This window comes from Coregonus clupeaformis, chromosome 40 (assembly GCF_020615455.1).
Source record: "Coregonus clupeaformis isolate EN_2021a chromosome 40, ASM2061545v1, whole genome shotgun sequence".
Taxonomy (NCBI): Eukaryota; Metazoa; Chordata; class Actinopteri; order Salmoniformes; family Salmonidae; genus Coregonus; species Coregonus clupeaformis.
This window is the reverse complement of record NC_059231.1, coordinates 23344456-23357886: the sequence shown is the minus strand read 5'-3', so window position 1 is coordinate 23357886 and position 13431 is coordinate 23344456. Positions and strand designations below refer to the sequence as shown.

At 45.2% G+C, this 13431-nt stretch overlaps 2 protein-coding genes across 6 annotated transcripts in view; one reads left to right on the top strand and one right to left on the bottom strand.

Moving 5' to 3' along the window:
- Positions 1–1043: 1043 nt before the first annotated feature.
- LOC121571646 (lysophosphatidic acid phosphatase type 6-like) lies at positions 1044–7720 on the top strand. Of its 3 annotated transcripts, none has more exons than XM_041883235.2 (11): positions 1044–1215; positions 1742–1977; positions 2160–2288; positions 2963–3093; positions 4073–4152; positions 4231–4318; positions 4447–4579; positions 4723–4823; positions 5022–5114; positions 5327–5492; positions 6559–7720. In XM_041883235.2, the coding sequence occupies exons 2-11, from the start codon at positions 1753–1755 to the stop codon at positions 6691–6693; spliced, it is 1281 nt and encodes a 426-aa protein (XP_041739169.1). In that variant the 5' UTR covers positions 1044–1215; positions 1742–1752; the 3' UTR covers positions 6694–7720. The 3 variants fall into 3 exon arrangements, with proteins under 3 accessions (XP_041739169.1, XP_041739170.1, XP_041739168.1); XM_041883236.2 differs by having other exon boundaries at positions 1737–1977; positions 6604–7720; XM_041883234.2 differs by having other exon boundaries at positions 1737–1977.
- A 2393-nt stretch (positions 7721–10113) lies between these two features.
- LOC121571648 (B-cell CLL/lymphoma 9 protein-like) overlaps positions 10114–13431 on the bottom strand; it is a 31312-nt gene continuing 27994 nt past the window's right edge. For all 3 annotated transcript variants that reach the window (XM_041883238.2, XM_045212111.1, XM_045212112.1), the window contains exons 10-11: positions 12153–12422; positions 10114–11945 (exon numbers count right to left, since the gene is read on the bottom strand). In XM_041883238.2, coding sequence (XP_041739172.2) covers positions 10894–11945; positions 12153–12422 — 1322 coding nt within the window. In that variant the 3' untranslated portion in view covers positions 10114–10893. The remainder of the gene's footprint in view (positions 11946–12152; positions 12423–13431) is intronic.

The window sequence follows — 13431 nt, the reverse complement described above, 5'->3', positions numbered from 1 at the left end:
TTCCTACCCTCTCTACTGTAGGCCTGCATACATGCAATCTTACTCGTTTCAGATAGCTTTCATTCACACTACTCGTTGTCTACAATACAATTAATAGGCTATCATTATCAGTATTGGATATTCATTTTTTATCATATTGCCTGTCTGACCATATAGTGATGACTATCGGCTTCATCATTAGATTATATAAATACATCATAACATCCAATGTGTATATCTACTTTATGACTTCCACACTAAAGTACACAAGATGGGTCTAAAGTTCAAGTTCAGACAAGGCACTGATGCAATTTCAATTCCACTCAGTAGAAATATTAAAATATTTAGTTCACAAGTAAATCTCCACACATAAAACCATAGACCATAGGCCTATATTTATAATATGCATAAAACATATGCAGGTAACTGCCAAAATAAAGGAAACACCAACATAAAGCGTCTCAATAGGGTGTTGGGCCACCACAAGCCAGAACAGCTTCAAAGCACCTTGGCACATGTCTGGTACTCTATTGGAGAGATGCGACACCATTCTTCTGCAAGAAATTCCATCATTTGGTGTTTTGTTGATGGTGGTGGAAAATGCTGTCTCAGGCGCACTCCAGAATCTCCCATAAGTGTTCAATTGGGTTGAGATCTGGTGACTGAGACAGCCATTTATTTCACCTTTATTTCCATGGCATATGGTTTACATCGTTTTCATGCTGATCAAACCATTCAGTGACCACTCATGCCCTGTGGATGGGGCATTGTCATCCTATATAGGGCATAGCCATGTTAACCGAAATAATGGCCCATCATGTTTATACATGACCCTAAGCATGATGGGATGTTCATTGCTTAATTAACTCAGGAACCACACCTGTGTGGAAGCACCTGCATTCAATATACTTGTATGCCTCATTTACTCAAGTGTTTCCATTATTTTGGTAGTTAGTCATCTATTATTGCGCTGAATTTAAGATGCGCACCACCCTGTGCTTACGGTAATGAGGGGCCTGGGAGGGAAATGACGCATGTGGGCAGCTTTTTCGTGAAGAGTAGTTTCCCGCTACCATTGATTCACGTTGAAAGCGTGGATCACACCAAAAATGACTACATATTCCAAAAAAACATTTTGTCCCTGGCCGGGTGCCGTGTTTTCAAAATACACGGAGTTAGCCGATTACTTTTATTTGTTTTAAAAATTGTTAATAACTGTTCCAGAGGTAATTAAAAGTAAGTACTGTACAGTTGAGTTCAAAATCGTGTGCCATTCAAGTAGCTAAAGATGTAGCTAGCTAGCTAAGCTGAAATTGATAGAATTACGAATTTCTGACAAATTCTTAATTCTATCAATTTCGGGTTCGCTAGCTACATCTTTAGTTACTTGAATGGTTTTGACATTAGTTGAGATCTCGACTGAATTGCTGCAAACCTTATCAATTTGCACCAAATCCTCGATATTGACAACTAACTAACGGTAGCTAACATTAGCTCACCGACACAGTCAGCTTGTTTCTAACGCCTGCTTCATAACTTGCTGCCATCGACACCAAAAGATCAAGTGCCAGGTTTACCCAGAATGTAGTTGTATACAGTAACTAGTTAGTTAACGTAAAATAAAGATTGGAATAACGTTTGCTAACTAAAATCTTATGCAGATCACTAAACATGGTTAACGTTAGCTACAAATGATTGGCAGTGTGCTAACTAACTAGCTATGTTCAATGTTGTAATTGTGCGGTCTGTCTCGGCAGTATAGTAACGTTAAGCATGAGGATGAGGAACCTCTGGACCAAAGCAGGTGTTCTGGGCTCGGTGTCCATGGCGTTTGGATCCATGTTCTGGTCTCATAAGAAGACAGAACCAACTCAGACGGATTCGGGTTCGGCCCCCGCATGCACGGAACCACCTTTTCCTTACGAGCTCAAACTCGTGCAAGTCCTGTTCCGCCACGGAGCACGAACTCCGCTGAAGTCTATACCAGATGTCATGGAGGTGAGAGACCACCTGTGTCACGCAAAAGCATCTGACAGACCGGATGCTCTGTTTCCCAGGACTTGAAGTTGAGGGAAAGCCATTAATCTTAGCCTGATCGCCAATACAAGACATATGAAGGTATGTTCACCAGCATCTGGAAGTATAACCGCTTTCCTTGTCTCTTGTCCTGTCTGTATCAGGCCCAGTGGGTGCCTAACCTGCTGGAACCCCCAGCACACACACAGATCAACTATGCGGTGACAGACCTGGAAGGAGGTCCACGGCCCTCCTCACCGGTGGAGGACAGCTACCGGGCCAACATACTGACCGTGAGTGTGTCTGTGCCTGTGTCTGTGAGCGAGCAGAGGAAGTAGTGCCTAGAGAGATAGGGAAAGGAGTAGGCACCGCTTTGATAAGTACGGTTAATGGGTTTAAGTTGTCACATAGGTGTGCTGGCATTGACTCCATCCAGACATATGTCACTTACTGGGTTACTCACAGCCAGCTGTCAACCAATAGGATTTCCCTCTCCAGGCCAGTAACATCACACACCACACTGGAACGACATGTCAGGATAAAAATTCTAGTTTCCCATTAAATCTATTAGTGGTCTCCGAGGTTAGGGGTCACCATAAAGCAGGACTTAGCACCCTGAGAGACCTGCTCCTGAGGCTTAGGCCGGTGGCTGTATTTCAGATTAAAGGCCCATTTAAGTGAAAGAACAATCTATGGTTCACTCTGAACCAGCTCTGACTGTTGTTATGGTCTGGGCCTGGCACTGAGGGAACGAACAGATAACGAATGAGCATATACCGAGAGGTTTGTCCGTCACTCAGCGAGAGATTGCTGCGAGACTCTTCGGAGGATCGTGTCTGTCTCACGGTGCACCTGGCATACCACAATACTACTCCGTCAGTACCCAATGGATAGACACAGATGATGCCATTTAGGATTGACTGCCTTGGCAACCTTTGACCCCTGACCCTGTCCCTCTCCCCTGTAGGGGGGTACGTACCCAGGTCAGCTGACCACGGTGGGCATGCAGCAGCTGTATGAGCTGGGAGAGAGGCTGAGGAAGAGGTACATCCAGGCCACAGCCTTCCTCAACCCTACCTTCAGCCCTACAGAGGTTTAGTAAGTACTACAGCCTTCCTCAACCCCACCTTCAGCCCTACAGAGGTTTAGTAAGTACCACAGCCTTCCTCAACCCCACCTTCAGCCCTACAGAGGTTTAGTAAGTACCACAGCCTTCCTCAACCCCACCTTCAGCCCTACAGAGGTTTAGTAAGTACTACAGCCTTCCTCAACCCCACCTTCAGCCCTACAGAGGTTTAGTAAGTACCACGGCCTTCCTCAACCACACCTTCAGCCCTACAGAGGTTTAGTAAGTACCACAGCCTTCCTCAACCCCACCTTCAGCCCTACAGAGGTTTAGTAAGTACCACAGCCTTCCTCAACCCCACCTTCAGCCCTACAGAGGTTTAGTAAGTACAGACACATCATGTGATCATCACCAGTAGCCTGGTAGTCACATCTGGTTCTGTAGCCAACTCCCGCTTTGTTTTGCTTGACAACGTTAAAGGCTGTAGCAGATATCTGGGCCCCAGGTTAGGTAAAATATAATGTACTGTTATTACTTTATGGATCTAATAAGGAAGACACTGAATACAAGGATGTAAACATGAGCTTTGCATTTACTAAAGTAATTAGCAATGCCATAATTACATTGCTCATACACTACGCATGACTATAGGCGCTCAGTCCATAAAGGGGACATGAGTAGTTAACAGAACAAGAACATACCGTACAGGTTGTTAACTGATTATAGTAAAGTATGGGGCGGCAGGTAGCTTAGTGGTTAAGAGCGTTGTACCAGTAACCGAAAGGTCGCTGGTTCTAATCCCCAAGCCGACTAGGTGAAAAATCTGTCGATGTGCCCTTGAGCAAGGCACTTAACCCTAATTGCTCCTGTAAGTCGCTCTGGATAAGAGCGTCTGCTAAATGACCTATTTATTTATTTATTTACACTCCTACTACAACACGATTGTAAGATCTGTGACACAGTACATGTAGCCTACAAGACATTTTATATATTCTTCTCTCTCTCCCCCAGTGTGCGTTCCACTAACATTGTGAGAACCATAGAGTCTGCCAAGTGCCTGGTGGCAGGGCTGTTCCATCAAAGCCAGAGCGGTAGGTGTCAGCGTTTGTGTGTGTCATAGACCAGTATTTCATATCTCCTAATGTTGCGTCCCCTCTCCTCTTCTGAAGACATGGTTCCCATTCTGACGACTGAGGCAGAGTCAGAGATCCTGTACCCTAACTACCACGGATGCAGACTGCTCAAACTCCTCAGTGGGTGAGTGACTGTCTGGGACCCTTTCTTGTTGTTTTTTGTGATTGGCTGGATCCCTCTCTCGTTGATTTTTATGATTGGATGTTTCTCTGGTGTTGATTTTTGTGATTGGCTGTGTCTGTGTGCTGTAGTCATCGCTGGGCGGCATCATCCACTCTGCCAGACATCGCTGCGGACCTGAGGAGCATCAAGAGTGCTCTGGGCATCGCTGCCCACCAACGGGTTGACTTCATCCTCATCAGGGACGACATGGTGGCGAGAGAGGTGACACAATACAACAAAAATACAGTACCATGACTAAAAAATATAATTTTGTTACCAAAGTTGATTAAGTGGTCAAAAGATATGAGTGATACTGTCACTGTGTTGCATTGACATTTAACACTACAATATGTGTGCTATAACAGACCCACGGCCTACCCTGCCCACCAGTCCTGGACTCCTGGAGGAACACAGTGGAGCAGAGAGCTGTGGAGATGATCTACCACATCTACGAACCCAGCAAGAGGTCAGGGGTCAAAGGGCAGAGGGATTTAAATAAAGATCAGCATGTGTAGAGGGTTGGGGAGTAGAACACAGAGACAATACAGTTCCCTGTTCCATGAGCATATGCTTCCTTATTCCACATTCTGAAATCAGTGCATTAAAAAATCACCCAAGACAGTTGTTTTCTTAATCTTCTCTGGGGTTTGTTTGTTGTGACTAGGGAGAACCTGCAGCTGTGTGTGGGTCCCCTCCTGCATACCCTGATGGACAACATAGAAGACAAATTACAGGACACAACCTCAGAGCCCAACAGGTGAGCTACTGTAACATTTACCTGTCCATTAGAACACACACACAGAGCCAGTAGTATAGATTTGTAGAGCTGCAGTTCTCAACCCAACCACTTGATCATAGCAAATGTCCTTTTCCGAATGGCACATTCTTAGAACGTTTCGTTCCCCACCCCTACTCGTTGCTAAACATCAGAAATCTGAGGGCATTTATGCATATGTTTTTGTCTCTCAGGAAGCTGTTCCTGTACTCTGCCCACGACACCACTCTGATACCCTGTCTCATGGCTCTGGGGATTTTTGACATGCGATGGCCACCGTACGCTGCAGACATCACCCTGGAGCTGCACCAGCACCGGCAGACCAAAGAGGCCTTCGTCAAAGTGTCATACATTGGCCAGGTAGGCTAGGAAGGATGCAGGGCTTACAAAAGTGTGCACATATTGAAACAATTTCCGTACTGTTTCTCTCTGAGAAAGTCAGAGATCTGTTTGTTTGTGTGTGTATAGCTAGGTTTCCATCCAATGGCGAAGGTGCATAAAGATGGAGCAATGACATCATTGTTTTTAGCACTACCCACAGAGTTCTTAAACTACGGCGTGGTCCAATGTGCCAGTAAATCAGCACAATCACATTTTTCTAAATGCCGCTGTCTTGGAGCTATAATTGGGATCATGTATACTGTGCTAATGCCAATACAAAAAAAGAGTAATGGAGAGCATTGTACAATACGGTGAACTGAGCAAACGAGGCATATGTGGTAAGTACATGGGGGCCACCATCTTTATGCACCTTCGTTATTGGCAACAGATTTTCATGTGAATATTCTAAAATCCGCTTAAAGAAAATATGTGCATTTTCCCACCAAACTGACTTGTTGCGGAGTGATGATGTAATGCACACAATGTTCTTTTTTCTTTTCAGTTTAAATCTAAAGTTCAATGTGTTTCCATTGCATTTTCAACTCTAAAACTGTTGCGTTAAATAGCAAATGTGCCAACTCTGCTCTTGGCACATGCGCTCTAGCCATCAGCTCACAGATACTGTGCGGGCAGGCTAGTCTACATGATGAGATTATTATGGATAATATTTATATTTCGATCATCATGTCACCAGAATAAGATCCTCGATATTTATTGGAAAGGAGCATCAAGCTCATCACTGTGCACTTTCACCACCCTGTGAAGTTCATCAATTTATTTAATCTGTAGCCTAATAAACTGCATGGTTTCCCGAGTCATAGTTTTCACCGCCATTTATCGCATAATATATTTTACCGACACAAAAAGTTCCCACCATGTCGAACGAACAAATTATCTATCTGCATTTATAAAATTGTACCGAAAGGTCCTGTTTGTTACAGTTGTCATAATTTTTTTTATACGGTATGACTTTACTCGCGTAAAGACTGGATGGAAACGTGGTTAGTCTTTCTTACACGTTCTTGATTCTGATCTGTGTCTGTAGGACCAGTTGATTCCAGGCTGTAATGGAGTCTACTGCCCCCTGCAGGAGTTCAAGCAGGCCCTCTCCAACTACTCACTGACCTCTGAACTCTACGAGTCACTCTGCAACCACACAGAGGGCGTGGCTGACCCCTGAGGCTTCTGCGACCCCCTCCTTACCTCTCACCTTTGACCCCCAGCTCTGCCCCATGCACTCTCACTGTTACCAGCCACCATGTTTACATCCCACCAGAGACCTCCACTCTCCAGCCTAGCATTAGCCTATTACTAGCCAGTGTATTACAACAGAGATTTTCAAAGTGTCTTAATGTTCATTGAAGGGAGGCCCACTGTCTCAGACTTTGAAAACGGCTATATTTACAGTACAAACAGTCTAAACGCACAAATGTAGCTTCACTGTCAAAGTGCATAACTGCCTTTGAACCATATCCTGTGTGTTACTGCTCCTACTGGTTTAGATTGAGACAGTTTTACTTACAGAGATCTTAATTATTGAAATAATCTGGTGATATAATCTGCCTAAAAAATAAGTATGTTACCGATTATATTCATATTCAGTATGGAAAATGTATGCACTCACTAACTGTAAGTGCTCTGGATAAGAGCGTCTGCTAAATGACTAAAATGTAAATAAGCAATGTGCATTTACTGTATGTCTGTAGATATACTGCATTTATCCAATTACTTTATGCACTATAAAGACAGAGCACCAGATTCTAGATATTTACTTTCTGAAATATGTTCTGGCTTTGTTGCTTTTAGAGTGAACCAAAATTCTTCATATCAAACTGCAATCTTTTCCTCAGGGGAAAACCAAGCACATCATGTAAGTAGTGTTCATAGACCAAGGGAACCAAATGTATGGTATGAGTGTGTGTGTGCATATTTACCCACACCAAATCATTCATTTTAGAACCTGTTCAAAGGGAATTATTCTGCTAAAGATCTGTTGTGTGAGTGAAACAGTATGTGCTGCCTTTTAGGAATTTGTTGATTATATTGTGTATAAATTATATGCATGGACATATGAGCAAATATACACACCCACATTGGCGTGATTTAATTTGCTTGTTAGTTGTATGCCTCATCATGGAGAGTTGCCCTGAAATTCTGTGACTTTGCTTTGGAGTGGTGGAGAGTAATAAAGAGAGAGTTGGTCAATGCGTTGTCTCTCGCTACTGTGCAACATAGCAATGCAAATTGTGGTCCAACCTCAACACCAGTGGTCATATACAGTGGGGGAAAAAAGGATTTAGTCAGCCACCAATTGTGCAAGTTCTCCCACTTAAAAAGATGAGGCCTGTAATTTTCATCATAGGTACACGTCAACTATGACAGACAAAATGAGATTTTTTTTTCTCCAGAAAATCACATTGTAGGATTTTTAATGAATTTATTTGCAAATTATGGTGGAAAATAAGTATTTGGTCAATAACAAAAGTTTCTCAATACTTTGTTATATACCCTTTGTTGGCAATGACACAGGTCAAACGTTTTCTGTAAGTCTTCACAAGGTTTTCACACACTGTTGCTGGTATTTTGGCCCATTCCTCCATGCAGATCTCCTCTAGAGCAGTGATGTTTTGGGGGCTGTCGCTGGGCAACACGGACTTTCAACTCCCTCCAAAGATTTTCTATGGGGTTGAGATCTGGAGACTGGCTAGGCCACTCCAGGACCTTGAAATGCTTCTTACGAAGGCACTCCTTCGTTGCCCGGGCGGTGTGTTTGGGATCATTGTCATGCTGAAAGACCCAGCCACGTTTCATCTTCAATGCCCTTGCTGATGGAAGGAGGTTTTCACTCAAAATCTCACGATACATGGCCCCATTCTTTATTTCCTTTACACGGATCAGTCGTCCTGGTCCATTTGCAGAAAAACAGCCCCAAAGCATGATGTTTCCACCCCCATGCTTCACAGTAGGTATGGTGTTCTTTGGATGCAACTCTGCATTCTTTGTCCTCCAAACACGACGAGTTGAGTTTTTACCAAAAGTTATATTTTGGTTTCATCTGACCATATGACATTCTCCCAATCCTCTTCTGGATCATCCAAATGCACTCTAGCAAACTTCAGACGGGCCTGGACATGTACTTGCTTAAGCAGGGGGACACGACTTGCACTGCAGGATTTGAGTCCCTGGCGGCGTAGTGTGTTACTGATGGTAGGCTTTGTTACTTTGGTCCCAGCTCTCTGCGTGGATCTTGCGTGGAGCCCCAGATCGAGGGAGATTATCAGTGGTCTTGTATGTCTTCCATTTCCTAATAATTGCTCCCACAGTTGATTTCTTCAAACCAAGCTGCTTACCTATTGCAGATTCAGTCTTCCCAGCCTGGTGCAGGTCTACAATTTTGTTTCTGGTGTCCTTTGACAGCTCTTTGGTCTTGGCCGTAGTGGAGTTTGGAGTGTGACTGTTTGAGGTTGTGGACAGGTGTCTTTTATACTGATAACAAGTTCAAACAGGTGCCATTAATACAGGTAATGAGTGGAGGACAGAGGAGCCTCTTAAAGAAGAAGTTACAGGTCTGTGAGAGCCAGAAATCTTGCTTGTTTGTAGGTGACCAAATACTTATTTTCCACCATAATTTGCAAATAAATTCATTAAAAATCCTACAATGTGACTTTCTGGATTTTTTTTTCTCAATTTGTCTGTCATAGTTGACGTGTACCTATGATGAAAATTACAGGCCTCTCTCATCTTTTTAAGTGGGAGAACTTGCACAATTGGTGGCTGACTAAATACTTTTTTTCCCCACTGTATGGTCAGTCAGTTGTCGTCATAAAGACACCTGAACCACACCTTTCATTCATGTCCTATTAGAATTCAGGGGTATTCAACTCTTACCCTATGAGGTCCGGAGCCTGCTGCTTTTCTGTTCTACCTGCAAATTAATTGCACCAGGTCTAAATCAGTCCCTGATTAGAGGGAACAATGAAAAAATAAAGCAATGTCACGGTCTTCGAGGGCCAGAGTTGAATTTGAGGGTGTTAGATCATGCATCATAGATGACTCTACCAAGACAATGGTCGTGTTCGAGTGTCAAAATGACTGCAGGCGACTGACAACTACAAATCACCTTGCATCATAAATAACGACTCATTTGTAGATCAGTCAATCACAATTTACCCATGATACATTGTGGTTTTGATCCTCTTGAACACGGCCAATATCTTTTGTCTTCCATTGCCACAGCCTTGGCAGACGTCTCTGTACCAAGGACAATGGAGGTACACATGACAAGCGAGGAAGTCAAATCTATGCTATGTAGGGACATTCGTTTTTCCTGACCATGTGACTTGAGCAGGAATAGTAATGTTATATGGTCTGGAAAGACTCTGGCCCTAGATGAGGTTGGTGGTCAGATTTCTGTCTTGATACAGACTGAGGCATGTCCCACTAATGCCTGAGACGACCATTTTCTATGAGATGAATGCTGTGGGAATGAGATCTCAGAGTCAACAGAAGAACAAACAGCAACACAGGAACAGTACTACCGCTATTCACACTGACTGGCTGGTAGAAGTGTTCAAATGGGGAAAGAAGACACTGCAGTTGATCCATGTTTGTGCTTTTTTAATAATACTAGTATCTTTGAGGTCATAGTTTGGTTTGTTATACACAAGTTACAAAGGAAATTAAAATAGACAAAAATTCAAATAGCCCACCAATGGAAAACAGTACTGTTCTTTAGTGGGGCGTCCCTCCCCCAATGAAAGGTGGGTAAGAGAGCTTAGACGTCATTGATAGAATCCCTATACATACTTACAACAAAAACACACACCGGACAGAAACAGTCAAAACGATGGAGCCAGAGAGAAGATGGAGTTCCATTGAAATCTTCTCAAAGTACGATTTTATTCCACAGTCTTTTTATTCCGTTTTTATGTTTGTTATCCATTACTGGACAAATCCATTGTTGATTTTTAACTGATTTGAAAAAGTCGATGTACAGTCCTCCAAGGTGGTTCACTCCATTCCTCTTCGATGTTTAACTCACCCTTATAATCAGAGATTTAGAAGAAGAAGAAGAAAAAACACTTGAGGAACAGTTTATATTGTGACATTGAAGCACAGCAATCCCATACATTCAGACATTTCTGAAGAGACAAAATGAAATGTTCTTGTGGTAAAAGACATTTACTGGGCTATGTAGCTCCACAAGCCATTAACTACCCACTCCTCTGCACTACATGTTTCAATCCAGAGAACCACCTCTGTCTGTCATTCCTTACGTCCTGCGTTTCAATCCATCTCCTATCTGCTGTGAGACTTATTCCATCCTCGTACTGTATAACGGCTCAGAGCATTCGAGGTCCAAGATTCTATGAGTTGTGTGTTAGAACATTCCGGGCCCTGGGCTGAACCCCATGTCCATGTCCCTGCCACGTGGCCTCATATGCCCCCCCATCATCATTGTCTGCTGGGGGGGGCCGCCCATGCCTTGTAGTGACATCATCATGTTGGGCGACCCCCCAGGCCCAGGGTGGTTGTAGAGCACCCCCCTCTCCTTCCCCTGCATCATGCCCCCCGGCGACATCATCCGGTGCTGGGGTCCCATCATTCCCTGACCCATGAACCCTGGGGGCCCATGCGGCCGCATAGGATTGTGGGAAGTGTTTCCCATGGGCATGTCCTGGGGGGCCATACCACCTCCCGGCCCCCCAGGCATCCCCCCCATCCTTTGCATGGACATGCCCATCCTGGGAGGGCCCTCCCCCATCATACCCTGCATCATCCCCTGCATGTGTGGAGGTTTCCCCCCTGGGCCGGGTCCATCTCCTCCTCCCCTGGGGTAGTAGGACAGAGTCTGGCTGGGCTTCTCTGATGGGATGATCCTGGACAGGTCAAACTCTGGCATACCGGATGCTCCGGTTCGCATCACTTCATGCAGATCTGCATCACTGAACTCTCCCTGCATGTTGAACTGCGGTCCTCCAGGGTTGTTGGGCCTACCCCCGTTGCCTCCCCCTCCATGGGGCATGTTCCCCATCCGACCCCCCATAGGACCCCCCTCTCCCTGGAAGCCCATGGGGTGTCCTGGGAAGCCCTGGGGCCCGGGGCCATTGTGGGGGGAGAAGGGACCCTGCTGGGAGGGGGACTGGGGGAGGGCATAGCCCTGCACTCGGTGGGGGTAGCCCATGCGCCCCTGGGGCATCATCTGGGGGTTGCCCATACCTTGGTCCTGGGGGTTGGGGGGCATCATCATGCCATGGGACATCATGCCCGGGCCCATGTTGGGAGGGTTGGGGGAGGGCATCTGCTGGGGCATGCCGTGGGAGAGAGGCTGGGAGCCCATGGGGGTCATACCCAGGGGACTGAGGGCAGGCATGGAGCCAGAGGAGCCGGGGCCCATCATACGAGGAGCTTGGTGGTGGTTCATTCCCATACCTACAGAGGGCCACAGAGAGAGACAGAGGGATGTTAGTGCACCATACAACACACAGCATGTTATCATTTCAAACCTACATCAAGTGGAGTACACCAAGTCACACCTCTATGAAAAAGGGTTCAAAATACATCTCAAAATACTTATTTACTTACAAGATACTTGAATGAGGTTTAACATGACACCTACGCATGTCTCCGTCCACTCACCGTTGTTGTTCATGGGGGGTAGATTTGGGGAGCGTGCGGGGGGCGAGTCGTCGTCCGAGCTCGCCACCGTCTTGATGGCGTCGTGGTAGAGGGGGGTGGAGCTGGGCATGGCGAACTTAGACATGCGTGACATCATGATGGAGAGGGGGTTCTGGGATAGCGTGGGTTCGGGGGGGAGGGAATAGGGGCTGCCGGTCGGGGCACCGCCTGGACCCCCCTGGAGGGGCATGGGGCCAGTCTGGGCTCCTGACGAGGGAGGGTTGTTACCACCTGGTGAGAGGGGAGAGAGAGAGATATGAGAGATTCAATATAATTACTATTTACTTGGGTCCTATTCATTAGGTAGCAAAACATATCCTGGTTTACCCTGGTTACTTTGAAATGGATATATAAAGGACATTGTGGCAAAAACATTTTAGATACAGACATACAATACATGTCAATTGTAAATAATTACATTCATTAATTTAGATACAGTGCAGTTACATGGGCACAAGGGGGTGTAATTTCCCTGAAAAGGGAGAATGTTTCCTCTAAGGGAAAATGTGTTTACATGGATGAGAATGATGCTTTCAACCGACTTATAAATGACTTGATTTAAAGATGACGGATTGAGACAAATGCTAGCCTGCCTGATACACAACAGAGGTCTTTTTAGACTGCTTGGACAACAGACATTACAAAACAGCCCTCTATTAAAGACGTGATGTCATCTTCACCCAATCATCATTCAAGAGAAAGGTAGTAAGAATTAAAATCTCTTTGAAAATGTATATTATCTCTGCCTTGAAATTTAAATCCACATGTTTTATGTTGTTTATCACAGCAGTTAAGAGAAAGAGAAGGGGAGAGAGAGATGAGACAGCCTATATGGAGGAGGTCAGAGACCTCAGCAAGACAAAGGAGCCCCCATTCACATCAACAGGGCTGTAGTGGTGCGGGTCGAGAGCTTTAAGTTCCTTGGGTGTCCACATAACTAAGGATCTACCATGGTCCACACACACCAACACAGTCGTGAAGAGGGCACGACATGTCTGTATCTAAAATGTTTTTGCCTCTTCCCCCTCACCAGGCTGAAACTATTTGGCATGGGCCCTCAGATCCTCAAAAAGTTATACAGCTGCACCACTGAGAGCATCTTGACTGGCTGCGTCACCGCTTCATATGGCAACTGCTTTGCATCTGACCGCAAGGCGCTACAGAGTGTAGTGCGTACCGCCCAGTACATCACTGGGGCCGAGCGCTCTGCTATCCAGGATCTCTATACCAGGCGGTGTCA

Coding starts and splice junctions, on each gene's coding strand:
- LOC121571646 (XM_041883235.2), top strand. CDS start 1,753: ATGAGGATGAGGAACCTCTGGACCAAAGCAGGTGTTCTGGGCTCGGTG. Junction 4,153..4,230: donor GTTCCATCAAAGCCAGAGCG/GTAGGTGTCAGC, acceptor CCTCTTCTGAAG/ACATGGTTCCCATTCTGACG. Junction 5,493..6,558: donor AAGTGTCATACATTGGCCAG/GTAGGCTAGGAA, acceptor CTGTGTCTGTAG/GACCAGTTGATTCCAGGCTG.